Here is a 22,742-nt window from a genome sequence, read left to right on the forward strand (position 1 = left end):
TATCTTTTACTTTTCTCACCAACTCTGCACATTGGCATAACTCAAGGGAACAGGGAATGACTATCAGTCTTGATGAGAGTAATTGGAAATCTAGAGCTTTTGAAAAGAAAAATGACATTGAGAAAAAGGCTGAATGTTGTTATTTTAATAGCTTGAAGTTCAAATGTAAAGGCTTGAAAATGAATACTACATGCTCCAATGAAAATTAATTGGCATCTGAACTTTCCTACAAGAAGAAATTAGAAAAAAAATCCTTTACATACTTTCAAATTTTCTTTGTAACAGTTCATTCCTCTGTTCCAAATCTTTAATTTTTTGCATTTACTTTATCAAACACTATTTATCCATGTATCCTTTAACATTCACATTGTTTTCTCCTTGTTTTCTCTTCACTTGTCTTGTCCCATTTTACATTAGGAAACCTATCTTCACTTTATTTTCTCTCATGATATTACTCTTCAGTAAAAATTCTGTTGCTACTAACCATTTTTCTCTCTTCAGCTGGATATATTTCTTCACCTTTAGTACTGTAGCAGACCACAAGACACATTTCTCTAAATCTTTATGCACCTTTCCAGCTCATAGTTCCACAGCATCAAAACTTTTCTGTTACTTGTTAAAGCAAGTTTCATCATCCAATTAAACATCTTTCTTTTCCTACAGTCAGGGAAGAATTGGATTGAGTCCTTGCTCAAGGTATAATAGGTGAAACAACTTTAGTACATTGCCTCTTATTTATGAAAATCACTTAAATTCTTGAATGTGAATATTATGCATTCTTGATATGCATACTTTTTTTTTGTTTTTTTGGAATGTTTTTTATTTCTTTATTAGACGCAACTGAATTTTGTTGTTGAATGTGTATAGAATGAAGTCCAAAGGAAAACACCAGATTAGACAAAATGAGAGGATTTCATGGAATGTGTATAGAATCGTGCCTTATTGCTGAAACTATTTAGGAATGTCATGTGCAATGAATTGAATGTGCTTTCTTACACAGTTTTGCCCAAACTGTTTGCTGAATTGATGAGCTATAAATTGGTAGTAAGGAAAGTTCTGGTGCTTTGCTTCTTAAATGTGCCTGTGCTTCTGAGTTGTATCCCTGTATGTATGAATGTTTTTTTTTTTTTTTTTTTTTTCTTCCCTGGATCTGTCTGACCTTAATATGAGTTTTAAAATTGCTAAACAAGTTCTAACTGTAGAGGCATTATAAATGCAAATTTAGTGATTTGAAGAGTATTCTACAAGCTACATAGATTTTTTCCCCAAGGGATTAGCTAAATATTCATAAGGGATTAAGATGTTTCCTTTAGAGGTCTAGATATATTTTTACCTTTTCCCGATCTTTTTTTTTTTTTTTATTTTTTGTTTTTTTGGGGGGGGGGGTTGATGGATCTTCTGAAAAGTTTGAGTAGGTGACCCCCTTCATAGAAAGATCCTTTGGATGTGGAAGATTGTATGTATTTACTTAACTATGTTTATTTAATTGTAATGTACAGGAAAAGGGGTTACACTGGTGGGGTCCTGTCTCTGTTTCTCCAACTATCATACTTTGTTTTGAATTTATTTATGGTTTTAGCTTTGGGAAAATGAACTTCTGATCTATTTCAGTTGATGCATCTATACAGAAAACTTTATTTTATGTTTTTTACCTCCTCCATACATGTGGTCTTTTCACTTTGTTCTTATGACCTTGTGATACCCTCCCATTCTACACTGGATTGGAGGCATGCAGCCCCACCTTCACTGTCAACGTTCATTGAGCCCACCTGTAGATATTATCTGAGATGAAATGTTGGATTGTTGTATTTGTGTCTGACCGTTTTTATGTCACTAGATTACAGTAGTATATCTGCAAATAGTGGTTGTGGAAGAAAGATGTTAAATAGAATTGGCCATCTGACACCCATTTTTTGAAATTGTCAACATCCAGACCTTCACTTTGAGGTGTAACCATAAGATGCTGACTACTGGGCTTGAGATTCTGCTCAAAATCTCCATCAGCTTCAAGCTGTATTTTCTCCACCTTTTCACACAAAGAGAGTTGACAACTGGCAATTGCACACTTGGTGACAGATTACTAAACCTGGAGTCCAGTGCCAATTTTGTAGATGCCAGAGCTCTGGTTCCGGAAAATTGTAGAATATTGTAATATTAATTTATTAGTAATGTAATACAAATATTTTCTTGCCGGCACCAACCAGCACCCACAAGCCATCATCCCCTCATCCTCTCTCCCTTCCCCCCCACCACACTGGCTACCACCTATTCAGAGATGCTGGAGTGGTGCTCTGTTGAGTTCCGGCAGCACTGTCCTAAACTTATATAAAACTGACAACAGTCCAATATTTCTCCCCAGAGAGATCTGTGGGAGAGCCCAAGATTATCTCTAGTTACCAGGGAGGCTGCGGGTTTCCAGTCAATGAAACTCGGGCCAACAGTTACTTTTGTAAAGGGTATCAGTAAGGCTTTGTGATGATCCTGTGAGAGAGATGTAGGGGAGAATGACCTCACTGGCACTCATCTTAAAAAGTTATCAACACCTTCATCTTTATCTGGAGGTCAGCCCTGAGAAGTTAGAATGGAACTAAGATTTCTTGATATAAAATTTAACTAATGCTCCTGCACCTCTACTCATTTTTTTCACATAAGTAGAGCTGACAGTGGGCAGTTGCTCTCCTCCTTGTCTTGCTAGCTGGTGATATGGAAACACTCGCACTGATATGACATAGGCAGTGATTTAGAATTTCTTCTTAGAGGGATTTGTGAGAGGGCCCAAGAAGTGTTGGTGCCTACTTTGGGCCTGTGAGTTTTTATCTCTTGAAACTCAAAGCATGATTTAAAAGTGTGTGTGTGTGTGTACAAGTATATATATGGATATATATATATATATATATATGGATATATATATATGGATATATATATATTTTGTTACCCAGAGTTTCACTGAATGGAAAACCTATGGCTGAAAATAGTAGTAGGCTGAGAAAGTAGTAGTATGGCTGAAAATAGTAGTAGGAGTGGAGTAGCCAACAGTTGTCATGTTTTCATGTGTGAAAAGGTGTAATAAATGCAGTTGAAATTTATAGAGAAAGATCTTGGTTCCAATCTAGAGACCAAATGTCATTCCCTTCAGAGCTGCAATTCCTTATGAAGGTGAGGATATTTATGACTTTAGAAAATTGGTGGCTTGGCTGTCTGTCTCTCAGGACTGCCACAGGCAGGTACTTGTCGTTGGTCCGTACATATTTAAATAGATAAATACAGAGCCCTTTCATGCCCTAAGTTTTATGCCCCCCCCCCACCTTTCCCCCCATGGCCACATCCCATTTCCACCATCTCTTACTGCCTATTATAGCCATTGGCTTGCGAAATAATTAAACAGGTTTTAAAAATGTTATTCAATGTCCCTATTGCAGAAAGAAGAGGAAAAAAATTCGTATTCTAACGCAAAATTTGTATATTATGGTAAAATATTCAGGGTTCCTCTGACTTTTTTTTTTTTTCATTATTATTATTATCATCATTATTATAATTATTTTGTCAGACTTATGGGCGGCATGTCCAGACTAGAATTGCTCTTGCTACCCCAGGGCATATGCCCACCCCCCCATGTGAGGGCCCTGGATGAATATATATAAACAAAGAAGCATGTATAACCATAATTTAGTAGCATGTAAATTTTCATTTATATCAGCTTAGAATATGTCAATGGATATTGTTTCGGAAACCTAAAATACATCTCAGAGTTGTCAGAGAGTTGTTTATATTTGTTGGCCACTGCATTTGACAGTCCTTAAACACTAATGATTGTGGAAGGACGGAACTCAGTTAATGTTTTATCAGAATATATAATCATTTCACCACTACACAAAGGTTCCATCGAAAAGTATCCACTTATACTTTTCTTGAAATTAGAACCCTCTTTAAATTTGTAAAATAATTAATTTGGCAGTACATGGTGTTGCCAAAGTATTTTTCATGGGAGTATTTTTCATGGGAATGTACTGTTCAATATAGATCTATATATTAGATCCTATAGACTAAATACTTATAGAAAGTATGAACATGGGATTCTGCATTACTTCTATATATTAGCAGTTTCATATGTGTGGTTCTTATGGCACCTTTATGATTAAAAATTTTCCATTCCAATAACATTATTCTGGAGGTGTTCTTTATATTTGAAAAGATTTTTCTTTGGTTTGAGTTTCAAATATGTGGTATACTTATCAATTTGAGAAATAATCACCTGGTCCATATAATTATAGGTGAAGGAAGAAGAAGAAGATGAAGTACAAGCTGCAGAAGCTGATGAGAGGGTGCGAGGGTTCTTCCAGAAGATTGCTGGTGAAGACTTGGAAATTGACTGGAAGGAGCTTCAGAATGTACTAAACTTTGCCATGAAGAGAGGTACGAGAATATTGAATAAATGTAATGATTTTTTTCTATATGTTTGGTGTAGCTGCATTAGTTTTTTTTTTTTTTAAGTATGGTATCTTTTAGTGTTGATTTTTTAGCAATGGTTTGTGTTTGGCTTGTCTAATTATGGTCAATTATGCCGATTTACTAATTTGAAGTTGTTGTTTTGAAGGGACCAGTGCCAGTGTGGCACATGTAAGTGAAGTGTGTTTTATATATACATTATGTATTGTAACTGAATAATATTGTCGGTTTTGGAGGTCATTTGTATGAAGTGTGTTAACATTTTCTTGTTGGTAGAATACACAACACAAATGATTTCACACATACAATAATCCTAGTAGAACAGACTTGTGCAAATGGATTCATCATGATCAGTTAACTTCAGTATTTGTATTGACTTCTGAGAATAATGAAATTCAGTATATGAATTGCATGAATTTACATTTTTTTTGTAAGAAATAGCTCGGATTAATCAATTAAAGTACACGGAAATATTTTATTATTTATACAAGTTGTTTCAAAATTATCTTGTTAAAGCTAAAAAGAAAAAGTGCTATGATTTCAACTTAGTTGTATTCATTGTTTGATGTGAGCATGACAATTAAGATAGTTTATTTACCTCATGTGAATGCATCCCAATTTAAAGATAGTAAATCAGATATGAATATTCATGATACAGAGCCAAGCTATATTTAGTTCATTTAGTGTTCTGACAGTTCTATTTGTCATGGGGATTTTGCACAATTATAATATACAATAAGTTACATTGAACAAGCATCTTGAAACAAACCATACTCTACATGTAGGATAATAACCCCATATTTGTATTTTTGTTTTTGCTCTCTCCTGACATTAATCCGTGTGTGGATCTCCAATGTTGTTGCGTCCTCTATGTATGCAGACCTCGGTAAGGGATACAAATCCACATTTACACTTTGATAAACTTAAACATATCTGTTTACACCTATCTACACCTGCCTACACCTGTCTACACCAGTACTACTAAAATCTGCTACTGTAGGACTTCGGTCTTTTGGATGCACCCGTGCCGTGACTGTTCCAACATCAGCATCTAATTGTTTGCTTGATTTGAGTATATTTGTCTCACTCACACACTCTCCAAGTACCTTCCTAACATTCTTACAACAAAGGACTTACAGTGCACTTGCTTACACACTACTTCTTGGCTTCCCATAAGATAAATGTAAGTGCACTTGCACTGCTGTAAGGGTATAATTAGACATGATTGTACAGGCTGTGTAGAGCTTTATCATACTTAATAACAAGTTTCAGTGTATGTTAAATGACCAAAATACACATGTGCACTTAGTAAATCTGAATACATAAATTTATGAAGATACATGCATGTGTGACATATATAGTACTTATACAGTCTCAAAGTTGAATAATTTGACATGGTTAATGAAAGTAAATGGTCACTGAAAATTTTTGAGAATTTGCTCTGGTAAACCAAAAATATGTATAGAATACTTTACATTAAGAGAGACAGGAAAATTTAAATGTGTTTGAGATGAAAGGTCTTAGAAGTATGGTAGGGGTTACAAGGTTGGATAGAGTGAGAAATGAGGAGGTGAGGAGGAGAGTGGGGTTGGAAAAGATGGCAAATAGGGCTGATGAAAGAGTATTGGGATGGTTTGGACACATGGAAATTAAGTTAAAATTGTTCAATGACAACTTAACAAAATTCAAATGCTTATGGGTAGTGTGAAAATGAGAGATGAAATCCAAACACTAGTCATATTTGTCAAGTGTAGTATGGCATCTTCCACACATAAATCAAATGCTAGAATCAACATAGTGTGTGTCAGATGACAAATATATGAAATTAAAACACTGGAGTAGGATGAAAATTTAATTCAAAGTGTACAATAACAACCTATTGACAAATGTTCATGAGCAGGATTAAAATAATAAACAAATTCCAAATGCTTTAGTTAAATTTGTCAAGTGCAAAATGACATCTACATATAAATCAAATGCTAGAATCAACATATGTGTAGGATGACATAAATATATGAAATTGAAATGCTGGGGTAGGATGAACATTAGATGAAAAATGTAGGGTGACAACTTACAGGTAAAATTAAAATGCTGGGATCACTGTCTCTCTCTTATATATTGTTGTCTAGTACTAACCAGAACAAAACTACTGAAGTAGATTGAACAAAATGTAGTTCCAGTCTAAAGATATAATAGGACTGTATAAGTCTCCACTGTATACATATGTATATGTCATATGTGTGCATATCTAAAATACTGACAAAGTAACAGTACTCACACTCTACAGGGGATAAACTTGATAGGACCAAAATAACCTATTAACCTCTCAATGTTTATTATTTATGTTCCTTTTTAAACCTTCCCTGGTGATTGATTTAAAAGGCTTTTAAGATTAGGGAACTTGCATAGTATCTTATTTTGCTTTTTGGTGTTGTAAGGTTGGTTGTGTGATCATATTTACATGACTTCAAGTATCAGAAATAATAATGTCATGTTTATTGGTGTTGGAAATAAATGAGCATGTTGAAGTGACTTGGTCTTAAAATTTGTTGATTGATGAAATACTGTAGGCTTATTTGAGTACTAACAACATTTTGAGGGCTTGCACATTGTGTCTACGTGTTAACAAATGATGTTATCATTGTTTTGCACCCACTCTGTACTTTGTTCACGAAAATTTTGTAGTTGTAGTGTGAAGTGCTCACTTTGATATTGTTATATGTCATCAGGTATTATTTATATATATTAGCCACATGCTGGGTCATTGAGTATAGTTTGAATTATTCAATGTTAGTCACAGGCACATCAAATTATTTACTTGATGTTCTGTGATTACATTTGAAATATGTTGTTTTGCATCACTGTTGCTCTTAAAAGGAACTATCAATTATATGGATGGATGGGAGCGGAATGGGTGGGGATAGATGCATGCCTTGGCTGGCTACTTCCCTTGTAAGGGAGACAAAGCCCTTGCTATGTAGTATGATAGATTGATTTTTGACTGTAAAACGGAAAAGGTCACAATTTTATATATGTTCTCTTGGGAGGAAAAAGGGCAGTGCCAATATCCTCATCTTCAGAATCAATTAAATTTATTAATGAAATCTATAAAGTAGAAGGGATGGAATGGGTGGGAATGATTTTATGCCTTTAACTTTTTGGCTACCTCCCTTGTAAGGGAGTAAAAAGCCTTGGTATATGTATGTATAAAGTCCTCTGTAAGGAGCACCATCCTAGCCTTCCGATGGGAGGAATTTGTGACGTTAAACCATATCATCATTAATGAAATCTATAGATTAATGAAATTGAGTAAAGTGATGCAATTCAAACTTTAGCTATATATTTCGCATTTTCCACAAACTGTGCCCAGCTACCTAATGTTCAGGAAAGGTTTGTAATTTACAACCTAGAAAGCAGACTAGGAGTGAATCTTTTCATCAAGATGGTTAGAAAAAGTACATTTTCTCTTGCTGATACTCGTTACAAGGAAATGAATGCTTCGGAGCTATAGATAATATTATGAAAAAATAGATATAAATAATTAAAGATACTCTTTTCATTGTAATCAATGGGTCAAAGAGAGAATGAACTTTATTGTGTAAAATTGATGAAATCGATATATGGCAGGGAGGAACTAGACGATTAAAGTTACTCAGGGAGGTGGGGTGTGTATAATACATTGAAAAAGTGTAACCAAAATAACAGCGATAACAATGTAATTATGTTTAAAAAAAAATTGAATGCTGCAGATAATTATCTAAATACTATTTGACATGAATTCTTTCCAGTTATATCTTATTTTTCAAGTTCCTTCTGGGTGCATATTGACTGATCTTTTTTTTTTTTTTTAAATTTAATATTGCATTAAGGATGCGTATAAAATCCTTCTTCACTTTTTTTAATTTTCCACTAACAGCATTTCCTGTTATTTATGCGTACCTTTTTGAATTTCAAGATACTGAGCATATAAATGAACATAATTAGTTTATAGTTTTGCGATATTTGCAATAACATTGAACATTCATGCTGATATTTACATGTTTCTTTTTTTCTTCTCTTCCTCTTCATGTACTTCATACATCGCTGGACCATCTTTACCGTGTGTGTGTTGGCTCTGCTCTGCACTGATAATGTCTGCAAAAAACCACAACTGCGGTAATCGTAACATTTTTGATTTTGTATGGGCCAACTCTTCTCTCCTAAACCATATCTTACTTTAACTAAATGACAATTGAACATGTAGAGTTCACCTTTGATGGGTTCAGTAGAGACGTATGTCGAAGCATGATAGCAATGTTGGATGTTGACCGTTCTGGAAAATTGGGACTTCAAGAGTTCATTCGCCTTTGGAATGATATAAGGACATGGAAGGTGAGTAACAGAGTTAGCGAGTTAGAACACATTTGGGGAGCAGGGAGTTGGGGGAGCAGGTTTTCTTGATTATACATTCTACAACAGTATGTTGTAAGCTACTCTTGTGTACATGTTTCTCTCTCCCTCTCTCCTCTCTCTCTCCCTCTCATCTCTCTCTCTCCCTCTCATCTCTCTCCCACTCTCCTCTCTCTCTCTCACCTCTCTCCCCTTCCCTGTCCCTCTTCCCTTCTTTCTCCCCCTCCCTCCCTCTCCCTCTCACCTCCCCCCTTCCTCTCCCTATCCCCATCCCTCTCTCTCTCTCCCTCTCCCTCTCACCTCCCCCCTTCCTCTCCCTATCCCCATCCCCCTCCCTCTCCCTTTCTCTCTCTTTCTCTCCCTCTCTCTTTCTTTCTTTCTTTCTTATTTTTATTGTCGGATTTTTTCACAAGTAAAAAATTACTTGCTTCTGAATCAGGGCAGTGGGCAGAATACAGGAATGACGTGTCATCCATAAGGAGCTAAGATGAGAGGGAGGAAAGGGTGGGGGATGGGAGTGGAATGGGTGATAGTGAAATGGGTGGGAATGTGTACATGCTTTTCCAGTTGGCTACCTCACTTATAAGGGGGAAAAAGTCTGTGGTATATAGATAGACAAAATTATAGGCATTTAGGAATAAAATCCACTTAGAATCATGCCTTTTGACTTGACTACTGTCCTTATAAGGGGTGAAAAACCCATGGTATATAGATAGATAAAATTACAAGCATTTAAGAATAGATTCCATTTATAAATACAAAGAAATACAAGTTTTATGCAGGCAACAGTTTAAAGACTTTAGTGACACCCCTACATCCCAGAGTCACACAGCATTCTTTTATGATTGGAGGCTAATCTCCACGAAAATAAGAACGCTAGTCACTCTTAACTTTTATCTTTTCAAATCTCTCATTTACCAAATCTTTGAACCCTTGACAAATATATGCACTGTCCATTGTTAAGGACTGTTACCCCTCAGCAACCCTATTAACAGCTTGTTCTCTATCAGTTTTATATTTTTATGTATACATTGCTGCATTACTTCCGACCCAGGCAACGGGTAGGGGACAGGGATGACCCTTTTCGTCTACAAGGAATCAACATAGAAGGGAAATTGGTGACAAATAGGAGTGGGATGGGTGGGGGTAGGTGTATGGCTTGGTTGGCTACCTCCCTTATATGGAGAAAGAAGCCTATTAGTATACAGGTATTCATCACAGGAAAATACCCCATTAGTGACTAAACTATACTTGATAGGTGTTTGCCTGTATGATAAAAAATGAGGAACTTGGGTTAGCTGTTTAGAGAGATTTTTTTTAGAAAGATGTGGACTTGTGACCATTTCAGGCAGGTATTTCCCAAGGTAGAATTAGAATGAGTGTGTTTACTCTACCAGCATTTTGGAGTATATAGATACAAGTTTGAAAATAACTTATTATTTCACATGTGTACATGTACTAATCACAAACTCCTGTATCGTAGAATGTGTTCCGGCTGTATGATAAGGACAGCTCAGGTGAACTGTGTTCCTTTGAGCTGAGGAGCGCTCTCAATAGTGCTGGATATCGTCTCAACAACCACATATGCAATGCCCTAATGCTACGTTATGGTGACAAGGATGGTCGCATCAGTTTTGATGACTTTATTATGTGCACGGTCAAGCTGAAGACTATGATGGGTAAGGAACATTTTCAGAGTGATATGTAGTATCTAGTGTAGAAGTATCTTACAAGAATAAGCTTTAAGGATTCTTTGTTTTTGTCTTTTATTTTTGCAGAACTTTAAATGCTCTTTTGATTTTATTTTGAAGGTGCTCTTTTCATATACACTTTTAAATGAGATGGTAAAAGAGTTATTAAAACTTTGAGTTTATGAGGACTGTAATTCAGTCTTTAGTAGACTTTACACTTCAGGTGGCATAGTATCCAACAAAGAATTCCTGATATACGATATTCATTTGATGATCTAACATTGTAACATTTTGTGAGTGTCTTTATAACATAATTTCAATTATAGTTTGTTTGATTTTGTAGTTTGGATTTGTATGTTTTGATATTAAGTGTGTTTTGAATTATACATTCCTGAGCATAATAAGAGAATATTTGAGGTACTGAAATTATTACCATGTGCTGAATGGTGATGATGTGAAAATATGGAGCTGATAAGATTTATAAACAATGATAAAGGACTAACTTGTGGGGATTTTTTTTTTTATTATTATTTGTCCATATTTGATAGGTGAATATTGCCTTTATTGGTTTGTTCAAAGAAATAGAATAAACACTCTTCTCTGTGACTGATGCATATGGTATGAGGAGTGAAATATTGTAATCATGCATTATGTTCTTAATATATATAACTTGGGTATAGCCCATATATGAAGTTCAAAGGAACAAACAATGACATAGAAATGGAGAAAGAAGGTTTGTGTCATTTGAGCAAGAGATGGTATCTGGTTTGCACTTGAAGTAATTGTCCAAGTTACTTCTAACAAACAATATTTCAAAACTTTGTAATATGTAATGGATGATCATCTCTCAAACAAAAAAGCCTGTGTGATTAATCTTTGTCATTATGACCCATGCTCATCAACTCTTCTCCGAATCAGCTTCTGCAAAATCTAGAGCCATCTGCCATTAATTATACCACGTGATGGGACATTCTCATTTGGTGAGGTGGTTAGGGTAAACAGACTCTAGTTGTTGGGTCCTGCTCTTGGAGGAGCTGTGCTTCACTGCACTGTGTTTTGGCTCAAAGCAGTATGACGGGACAAGGCAACCCTTTATTCCCGAGTTGAGAGGAAAAACTGAATGGGTTTTATTTATGTATTTATGACCTTTCGACCACAAGGCACTTAGATCAGAGGGGTGATTAATGGATCCATAAGACATTAAAAAACAAGTTTATCAAAAGAAAAGCCTTTATTGGTAAAATGTTTCGCTTGTTAAAGTTACATCAAACACGAAACAAATTATCTATGTTATTGGTTATCATAAATATAATCACTCATCAAGACCTCCTGACCTCTTTTGGTCCAAATGGTATCATCAGTTATTGAATCTGTAGGTTTTCTTCAGATTTGTGACTATCCAGTCTCTTCATATCACTTGATACCTTTGTCTTTAGTTCAGCACCATTCATTTCTCTCATCATTTCAAGCTCTCATTTTTGTATTATGTATTCTGGTAATTCTTACAAGAAATATATGGGCTCTGAATTATCAAATTGAAAGGGGAAAATGTAAATATTATTCATTTGTTGCTATTGTATATTAACAGAATTTGCTGATTTTCCTTAAACTTTCAGGGCCTGTTTGTGCTTATTATACATATTTTCATGAAAATAGATACATGAAGGGAAGAAAATTGAAACTGTACCATTAGTCAACAGTTTTTAATGCTTTTGTTATGTTGTATAGTCAAATATGAATGATAATTGCTTCCAGTTGGTTTAAGATGTTTAACATTTGCAGCTCAAAAATATTTTGCATTTGAACCAGATGGCTGACAATCAAATCAGTTGTTTGTTGTATGAATATATACAACTTCATAATATCACAGACAGACTTTCCATGTGTATCCAAAGGGAGCTCTGGATGTATGTGGAATGTCTATTGAGCAGGGAAGAGAGTATAGGAGTGAATGGAAATTGTGATGAAAGGATAACATGGTCCAGATGGATGTTCTTCTCATGTGTTTCATAAATTATTCAGAGTTGATGAGGTGTGTGTGTTTTGGCGGGAGGGGTTGTTGACAAATTGTGTAGTGGTGGGGATCAGTCAGTCAATCTATACCTAGGTCTCTTAATCCAACACTTGCAAACTGCCACTTGTCCAGAAGTTTGGGCTCAGGACATAAACCCACTTTGGTAATTGGCCCTGGACATAAACTCTCTTCGGTAATTGGTCCAGGACATAAACCCACTTCGGTAATTGGCCCAGGACACCCGAACTTCAGTAATTGGCCCAGGACATAAACCCACTTCGGTAATTGGCCCAGGACATAAACCCACTTTGGTAATTGGCCCAGGACATAAACCCACTTTGGTAATTGGCCCAGGACATAAACCCACTCTAGTAATTGGCCCAGGATATAAACCCACTTCAGTAATTGGTCCAGGACATAAACCCACTTCAGTAATTGGCCCAGGACAAACCCACTTTGGTAATTGGCCCAGGACAAACCCACTTCGGTAATTGGCCCAGGACATAAACCCACTTCAGTAATTGGCCCAGGACATAAACCCACTTCAGTAATTGGCCCAGGACATAAACCCAATTCGGTAATTGGTCCAGGACATAAACCCACTTCAGTAATTGGCCCAGGACATAAACCCACTTTGGTACCTGGCCCAGGACATAAACCCACTTTGGTAATTGGCCCAGGACATAAATCCACTTCAGTAATTGGCCCAGAACATAAACCCACTTTGGTAATTGGCCCAGAACATAAACCCACTTTGGTAATTGGCCCAGGACATAAACCGGTAATTGGACCAGGACATAAACCCACTTTGGTAATTGGCACAGGACATAAACCCACTTTGATAATTGGCCCAGTGCATAAAACCACTTTGGTAATTGGCCCAGGACATAAACCGGTAATTGGACCAGGACATAAACCCACTTTGGTAATTGGCCCAGGACATAAACCCATGTTGGTAATTGGCCCGGGACATAAACCCACTTCGGTACTTGATACAGGACATAAACCCACTTTGGTAATTGGCCCAGGACATAAACCCACTTCGGTAAATGGCCCAGGACATAAACCCACTTTGGTAATTGGCACAGAACATAAACCCACTTCAGTACTTGGCCCAGGACATAAACCCATTTCGGTAATTGGCCCAGGACATAAACCCACTTCGGTAAATGGCCCAGGACATAAACCCACTTTGGTAATTGGCACAGAACATAAACCCACTTCAGTACTTGGCCCAGGACATAAACCCATTTCGGTAATTGGCCCAGGACACCCCCACTTCAGTAATTGGACCAGGACATAAACCCACTTCAGTAAGTGGCCCAGAACATAAACCCACTTCAGTAAGTGGCCCAGTACATAAACCCACTTTGGTAATTGGCCCAGGACATGAACCCACTTCAGTACTTGGCCCAGGACATAATCCCACTTTGGTAATTGGCCCAGGACATAAACCCACTTCCGTACCTGGCCCAGGACATAAACCCACTTCACTAATTGGCCCAGGATTTAAACCCACTTTGGTAATTGGCCCAGGACATAAACCCACTTCGGTAATTGGCCCAGGACATAAACCCACTTCAGTAATTGGCCCAGGACATAAACCCACTTCAGTAATTGGCCCAGGACATAAACCCACTTCAGTAATTGGCCCAGGACATAAACCCACTTCAGTAATTGGCCCAGGATATAAACCCACTTTGGTACCTGGCCCAGGACATAAACCCATTTTGGTAATTGGCCCAAGACATAAGCCCACTTTGGTAATTGGCCCAAGACATAAGCCCACTTTGGTAATTGGCCCAGAACATAAACCCACTTTGGTAATTGGCCCAGGACATAAACCCACTTTGGTAATTGGCCCAAGACATAAGCCCACTTTGGTGATTGGCCCAGAACATAAACCCACTTTGGTAATTGGCCCAGGATATAAACCCACTTTGGTAATTGGCCCAGGACATAAACCCACTTTGGTAATTGGCCCAGGACATAAACCCATGTTGGTAATTGGCCCAGGACATAAACCCACTTTGGTAATTGGCCCAGGACATAAACCCACTTTGGTAATTGGCCCAGGACATAAACCCACTTTGGTAATTGGCCCAGGACATAAACCCACTTCGGTAATTGGCCCAGGACATAAACCCACTTTGGTAATTGGCCCAGGACATAAACCCACTTCAGTAATTGGCCCAGGACATGAACCCACTTCAGTAATTGGCCCAGGACATGAACCCACTTCAGTAATTGGCCCAGGACATGAACCCAATTCAGTAATTGGCCCAGGACATAAACCCACTTCAGTACTTGGCTCAGGACATAAACCCACTTCAGTAATTGGCCCAGGACAAACTGACTATGGTAATTGGCCCAGGACATTAAACTCCAACTCCTGGAGTGGGTTTATGCCCTGAGCAAGTGTTGGATAAAAAGACCCAGGTATATTGTCATAAGTCTCATGCAGGAGACCCACAGCTCCCAAGTTACTAGGAACAGCCACTGGATTGGCTTGTATGTCACTCAAGAAAGAAATGCATTGTTGTTGTCTGGGTAAAGGAAGGATGGGGCAGTGTAAAGGTGGATATACACTAGGCTAGGATGCTACTTGCTTTTACTTTTTTGAGTAGAAACTACTTCGGTTACAATATTCTAGACTTCTGTAAGAACCTCTCAACAATATGTGTAACCTTCATATAGGTTTAACTTAGTTTATCATTCAGCTTCTTGCTATATGATGCGAAAGGGATTTGACATTTGGAAATTTGAAAAACAAAAGATCATAACTAAAACTGTTTCTACTCAAAGTAAAAGCAGGTAGCATGCTAGCGAGAAATGCCTAATGTGCCACCACCTTAAGATGGTAAGGGTAAACTGGCTCTGACTGTCAGGTATTACTGTAGAACTGTACCCCACTGCAATGCACTGTATATATGTACGTATGTAATGTAGTATTACTATTGCCACATTCCAGTTATTGTGAACTTTGGCCAAATTCTAGCTACTGGCTATGAAGACTGTATTCTTAAGCATCATGGTTTAAGAAATATACATCATAAATTCATATTTCACTCCTTCAGCTGTAAAGAAGTCTTGGACAGCCCAAGGCTTTATTTTGTTGGGAAAGGGGGGTGGGGTGGGAGGACATAATCCATATGATATATGTGTGCATGTGGTAAGGGGGGACATGTCCACCTGTTCTTCACTCATTTGAATAATTATTTAAACAGGAAAAATATAACAGATGCTAATTTTGTGCCCCAAATAACTTTTATTGTACATGGTTTATATGGATTACGTCATGATAAATTGAACTCTTGTTCTGACAGCAGTCTGTGTCAGTTTATGAAAGTCAGTCTGTCCCAAGTGTTATGTTTTGTGATCTTCATAATAATGACCAGTTTCACCTAGAAAAGTTTTTTTGGGGAGATTGAATTTACTGTCCCTCTGGGTCCAAAAATTAGGGGGCATGTCTCCCTGTCCCCAATCCAAATGAGGAACCTTGCACACAGCCGAATAGCATATGAAAAGTCTTGTGACGGCTCAGAATAAAAGAGTAAGTGCCACTTGGTGGATAAAGGGTTTTTTAAGATAGTATTAATCCCTTTGCTCCTAAGGGGTCATACAGAGCCGAGTGAAATATCCTGGCTGCAGCCAGAAAAGGATGTGTGGCAAGTTTTGATAAATGGCAGAAAATTATTCTTACTACTGTATGTATATAGTGTGTATTTTGTGTACTTTTGTTTAATTCATGTCTGGTTTTGGAAGAATCTCTATCAAGAAATCCTCAATGAGGTGGATATGACATGTATATCAGATATGCATTGATTGTGCTGGGATGAAGAATTTCATTTGGCCAAGGGTAAAATTTTGTACTGACCCCTTCACTCTGGCCAAACAAAATCATCAGGCCAAAGCCAGAATAAAATAGAATAATGAAATAAAATCTTTACCATGCATTGTCATGTGGAAGGGATTCATAAACACATTAACATGACTGTTACTGTATGCTATGCTACTTTGTAAATAAAAAATCTAGAGTTAACAACAGAAAAAGAGAAGTATGGTAACACTGCATTGCCTGTATGTCTCTCAATACTAAAATTGTGTCTTTTTCAGACTATTCTGGCTGTTGCTAGATTCCTTTTTTCAGTTACGGGAGAGAAAAAAAAACACCTTAACACTCCTGCATTCTAAATATATACTTCCATATTTATTCTACACTACCAATTAACAACACCTACTTTACTCCATAAAGCCTTCATGATCTTTGATATTTACATATTGTCTTCAATGATAAAAGTATTGATGAATAGAAATAAAAGATAATGCAATTTTGTGTGAAATAGTCAGTCCATACTTATGATCCATATGTGCACTACACAGTACACATATACAGTAATCCCTCCCATACCTGAACTACTGTTATATGAATTTCTAATATCTGAACATTGTGTATTATTGTATACCACATCTATTCCACAGTAATTGAAAATTTAGCGCTGGTGTGGCAGAGTAGAGACTGAGGGTCAGGGGGGGGGGTAATTTTAAATTGCTTATCCGAAGACTCCCCAAATCCAAACATCATATGGGCCATTTACTTTGAATATGGGAGTGATTACTGTTATGATTTTAATCATGGTGTAGATTATAATGCCCTATCTACAAAAAGAGAGAATTAGGATCATTTAATGTGATTATCATGCTATTCAAGACAGTTCACATATTATGCTTTCCAAACTCGGTAGATTATTTAACTATATACTAGTGCCAAAAGTCATTCAAAATTAAGATAAATATACATTTGATCCTCATCATATATAAAATGGATATGTAAAAATGGCATGAAGCCATTACACACACAAACGGATTACATGGAGACAAGCATGTGCAAAAAACAAGTGCATAATGAGAGTTAAGCCTCATTAAAAAAGTAGATTTCATAGTTTTGTGATAAATGGGCTTGATAATGAGAATACCTCAAAATAGAAATGTATTATGCACACCAATTATTTACAGTGGAACCTCTGTATTGGAACAATCCAGTAATCAACAATCCAGTATTTGATCATTAATCCAAACTTTGGATAATACCCAGAAATCCAAATAGATAATTTCCAAGATGACACCACTATTGCACTTCCAAATCAGAGTAATGTGATAAAGGAACAGATTCCACATGTCTTTTTCCCCCTTACAAGGGAGGTAGCCAAAGTCAAAAGGCATAATTCCACTCCCACCCATTCCACCCCCATTCACCACCCCTCCCACCCATTCCACCCCCATTCACCACCCCTCCCACCCTCCCTCTCATCTTGGCTCCTGGATGACAGGTCATCCCTGCATCTTGCCCATTGCCCAGGGTCAGAAACAGCACAGCAAGGCTTCTTCATTTAATTGGCAATACCCCTCTGTCACCTTATACAGTAACATTGAAGATAGGGAGAAATCCCCAGGGACTGTCAAAATATAGTTCACTCACAACCATTCCCAAAATTCCTCCTATCCCCCACCCAGTCCTTTCCATGTATCAAAGTATCATCCATATACAGCCACTCTGCTCATCCCCATCTTCCACCTCTCCTCCTCTCTCAACAGACATCCCCCTCCTGCTCAGTGCCCCCCCCCCAACTGTCCCACCCTTGGTCACCCCCTCACATTCACTCTATCCATCTCTGCCCTCCACATTTCTTTTACTGATCTTTCTATACTCGTTCCTTCCATGCATCCAAGTTATCCCAGCACTTCATCAACCCAATCTCCCCTCCACCCCTGCTCTCCTCCCCACCACCTTGCCTCCCCACCTCCTCGCCTGCCCACCTCCCCACCTCCTCGCCTGCCCACCTCCTCGCCTGCCCACCTCCCCACCTCCTCGCCTGCCCACCTCCCCACCTCCTCGCCTGCCCACCTCCCCACCTCCTCGCCTGCCCACCTCCCCACCTCCTCGCCTCCCCACCTCCTCGCCTCCCCACCTCCTCGCCTCCCCACCTCCTCGCCTCCCCACCTCCTCGCCTCCCCACCTCCTCGCCTCCCCACCTCCTCGCCTCCCCACCTCCTCGCCTCCCCACCTCCTCGCCTCCCCACCTCCTCGCCTCCCCACCTCCTCGCCTCCCCACCTCCTCGCCTCCTCGCCTCCCCACCTCCTCGCCTCCCCACCTCTCTATCCAACCTTGCAACCCCCACCATACTTCTCAGATTTCATCTCGAACACATTTAAACTCCTCTCTTATGTTCCATGTCTCTGCTCCATACAGTGCTGTTGGCACAACCACCTCTTCATACAATCTCCCAGCATTCACTTCCAAACGTCCACTTCTCACCACACTTTTTAATCCACCAAGGCACTCGCCTACCTCTCTGTCTATAATTCATGACCACCTCCACTTCTCTCCCATCCCTGCCACATGTGACCCCAAGTATCCAAAATCATCCACCCCCTCCAGCCGATCTCCTTTAATAATCACTTCCAAATTACTGTCATCCTCTCCCTTTGTACATCTCATCACCTTACCTTTACCTTCACTTACCATAAATTCTCGCCTCTTGCACCCCTTTCCAAGCTCTGTTGCTAACTTCCTTAATCCCCCACCTGATTCTGCCACTAGTGCTGCCAGCAAACAACTAGCCCACCTCCCACTCCTTTCCACCATCCTCAACTATCTCCAATCTCCCGCCCACCACCCCTGCATTCAACTCCTTCACCACTCCATCCACACTTGCACTGAACAGTCACAGCGACATGACACATCCTGGTGAAGTCCTACCCCTACCTCAAACCACTCACTCCCCACCTCCAGTTCCAACACAGGCTCCACCACTCCTGCAAAAACTCCCTATTGTCCCCTAACAGCCCTCCCCTGATCCCACACATCTGCAAAACCTCCCACAGTGCCCCTCCATCCACCCTGTCACAAGCCCTTTCCAGATCCACAGAGGCTCAAAAAACATCCCCACCCTTTGCCAAAGCTCCCCCACACATTTGTCTCACTACAAAAACCCCTCCCAAACCCACTTTACTCCTCACCAATTACTCTCTCCACTCCTCTCAATTAAAACCTCCCATAAGCCTTCCCAACTACACTCAACAAACTGATCCCCCTGAAACCATCACTTGACATTTGTCCCCCTTCTCCCTTGTAAAGTGGAACTATACAGGCATCTCCAATCCCCCAGCACTCCACCCTCCCCCAGATAAACATCAAACAATCTCACCAGTCAGTTCACCATCACTGTACCTCCCTTTCTCAGACATTCAGCATGACACCCATCCAACCCAGCCAGGTGCCCCTCCTACTCTCATCATTTTGATAACTACTTTCATCTCATCTTTTCGTATTTCTCCTCCATTTTCCTCATCCATCACTGTTATTTTCTTAGTGCCTCCCACTGCAACCACTGTTTCCTCCCTATTTTCCACCACATTGAGCAACTCCCTGCTGCCTCTTCCTTTATCATCTCTCCATCTGCACCCTTTCCCTTTTTTTCTCTACTTGATTTGCCTCCCCTTCCTCTCGTAATTTCCTTACAAAACATCTTTTTATTGCTATCAAAATTTTCTATTGTACTCGGGTGGTGTAAAAAAAAGTGGAAAAAAAAAATATTCAACTTCATATTTGGTGATTTTAACCACTGATTTGGTGAATTCCTTTCCAGTATGGTCCAAATCATTGATCTTATGAACCAGAAGAAGTGGGAATTTTTCTTTTAGCATTGATTAATGAAAAATAATTGGCTCATGATAATTGTTTGGAAACCATTTTCAATTCTAATTCTAGGTATATCATTATTATTATGCAGGATTAGATGTATGATATCATACACTAGAATAATTTCAATGGGTGCATTTTTTGGGGGATTTTTGGAGAGGATTAGTACAATTCATATTATTTCCTATAGTTCCTATAAGAAAAATTTACCTAGTTAACGAACGATTTCATTTTCGAATGACTTTGTAGAATGAATTAGATTAAGAATATAAAGGTTCCACAGAACACATCTTTCTTGATTCATGATGATGATGATTAAAGGTGGACCAGATGTTGATTTTTCATTATTTGTGGATATGGATGGAGATATTTAATCCAGTATTTGTGGGTGCAGAATGTGGATATTTTTCTGCAGCATGTATATAATTAGTAAAAATGTAAATATTTGGTTTTGACTAAGATTTTTTACCACAGATAATTAAAATGCTCAGCTATTTGAAAGCATTGTCATAATTTTTTGTGTATCTGTTCGACCTTTCTCGTCATCACCTGTTAGGAGCTGCTGGCGGAGAATTGGATGAAGACGCCATCTATGAAAGCCTGATTCAAGAAAGGGAAGAGGAGGAGGAACAGCAAGAAGAGGAATAAGATGTATTGAATGTGCTCTTCCATGATCTTGGTATTACAATTATATTTATATGATAGACTTGTGTATACATAATAAGTCATTGTATGCATATTTGTAAATTATTTATATATATACTGGTATTTCTAACACTGGTGATGGATGTTTGGCTTAAGGGGACTATTAACAATAACTTGCATATCTCACCTGATTGATTCTGCTTTAGCACGAGAGGTTATGCTTCTATAGAACACTTGGAAGATCCTAGAAAATGTCTTGACCATACACTTGAATTCTATATTACTAGAATCAGGCCTGTCTTCATTTTTGTAATGGGTAGAAAGGACTTTTTCTAGGAATCCACATTCACAAACGTCTTCTCATTTCTGAAGCTGTATTCATAATTACACAGCACATATGACTTTTTTGGATTTGTTGAAAATATATGAACAAATGTCTACAACTCCAGCCATGTAATGTTTGGGTTATGAGAGTATTTTGATGTCATTGTATATACATACTGAATTAGTTATATTTACTTAATTGTAGTATACAAGAATGGAGTTATACTCGTGAGGTCATCTCTCTTATTTTCTGGTTATCATACCTAGTTTTAAATACATGTAGGGTTCCAATTTGGGCAAAATCATCCAGACTATTCCAAAAGTTTACACATCTGTAAAGAAGACATTTTCCTCATGTCCTTCCAACATGCAGTCTTTTTTTTTTTTTAACTTGTCCCCATGACCTCATGATACCCTCCCATCCCAAACCAAGAAATCTTCTCTTGTCAATTTTGTCTGCCACCATCACTGACTTGAGAACGGCAATCAAGTCATCTCTTTCTCTTTGTTTCTTTAATGGTGGTAGATGTTCTTCAGGCCTTTCATATGACTTGTATACAAGGCTGGGAACCATTTTGGTCATTGCTCTTTATATTCTTTCAGTGTTGTTTATATTTTTCATTTTGGTTGGGGACTATACTACTACTACATACTCCAATGTAGGACAGATTTTGTTATCTGTGATTTATTTTCATAATTTCTTCATTCATGTAGTGAAAAGTCACTTTTATATCTTGTCATCAGTCTGTATATCTTTTCTGTAACTTTGTTGATATTTTGTCTGATGGCTGGTTATCCCTTACCAAACGCTCTCAGATCTTTCTACTCTTCTGCTTTTGTAAAGAGCTTCTCTTCCCAAACCTGATCATGGCTAAGTAATCATAGCCCAGCACAACCTGCTACAAAACAGCGACCAAAAAACACACACATATTTTGACAATCAGGAACGAAGGCTGACACTGAACATAATGGCAGCTTTGCCCTAGAGATTATCATTAACATTGCTCACTCCAGACAGCCATAGAATAAAAAAAATGCCTAGCAACCAGATTAAATGGTCAATTTCTACCACCAAACAAAACCTCCTAAATCCCAGGCCTCTCTTTTTTATATGCAAAAGTCTTTCACCCCAACTTTGAAGACAAACTAAATTAACCCATTCAACTCATGATTCCTTGTCTTTGATGTGATCTATCAAACACATTTGGTTGTGTTTTATGATTTTTTATTTTATTTGACCAAATAACAAGACATCTTGTCATCGGAGTTTAATGGGTTAAATGTATACTCAGGGATTCCATCTCTTTGATGCCATCTATCAAACTTGAATTTGAACTCGTTTGTGCTTTGTTTAATTCAACAATTTCATCTTTTAGATTCTGAAAACTGATCCATCTGTATGGAAAGCTATGTTTCTTGGCATCCTATAAATTTCTTTTTTCTTTGATATCTTTTCACTTTCCTATCCCAAACTGAGATCTCGTCTGTCAATTCTTTTCTTTGTTTAGGACATGGCAGTCATCTCGCCCC

The 22,742-nt window shown here is 38.2% G+C and overlaps 1 protein-coding gene across 6 annotated transcripts in view; it reads left to right on the plus strand.

The window, feature by feature from the left end:
* Nucleotides 1–22,742, plus strand: part of LOC143027068 (calpain-B-like) — a 76,087-nt gene that overhangs the window by 48,683 nt on the left and 4,662 nt on the right. For 5 of the 6 annotated variants that reach the window (XM_076187979.1, XM_076187974.1, XM_076187976.1 and 2 more), the window contains 4 exons: nt 4,272–4,413; nt 8,690–8,817; nt 10,319–10,514; nt 20,800–20,922. In XM_076187979.1, the coding sequence (XP_076044094.1) occupies nt 4,272–4,413; nt 8,690–8,817; nt 10,319–10,514; nt 20,800–20,891 (558 nt within the window). In that variant the 3' untranslated portion in view covers nt 20,892–20,922. The remainder of the gene's footprint in view (nt 1–4,271; nt 4,414–8,689; nt 8,818–10,318; nt 10,515–20,799; nt 20,923–22,742) is intronic. The other variant, XM_076187975.1, reaches the window with a different exon arrangement.

This window comes from Oratosquilla oratoria, chromosome 7 (assembly GCF_046742065.1).
Source record: "Oratosquilla oratoria isolate Oo_2021 chromosome 7, ASM4674206v1, whole genome shotgun sequence".
NCBI lineage: Eukaryota > Metazoa > Arthropoda > Malacostraca > Stomatopoda > Squillidae > Oratosquilla > Oratosquilla oratoria.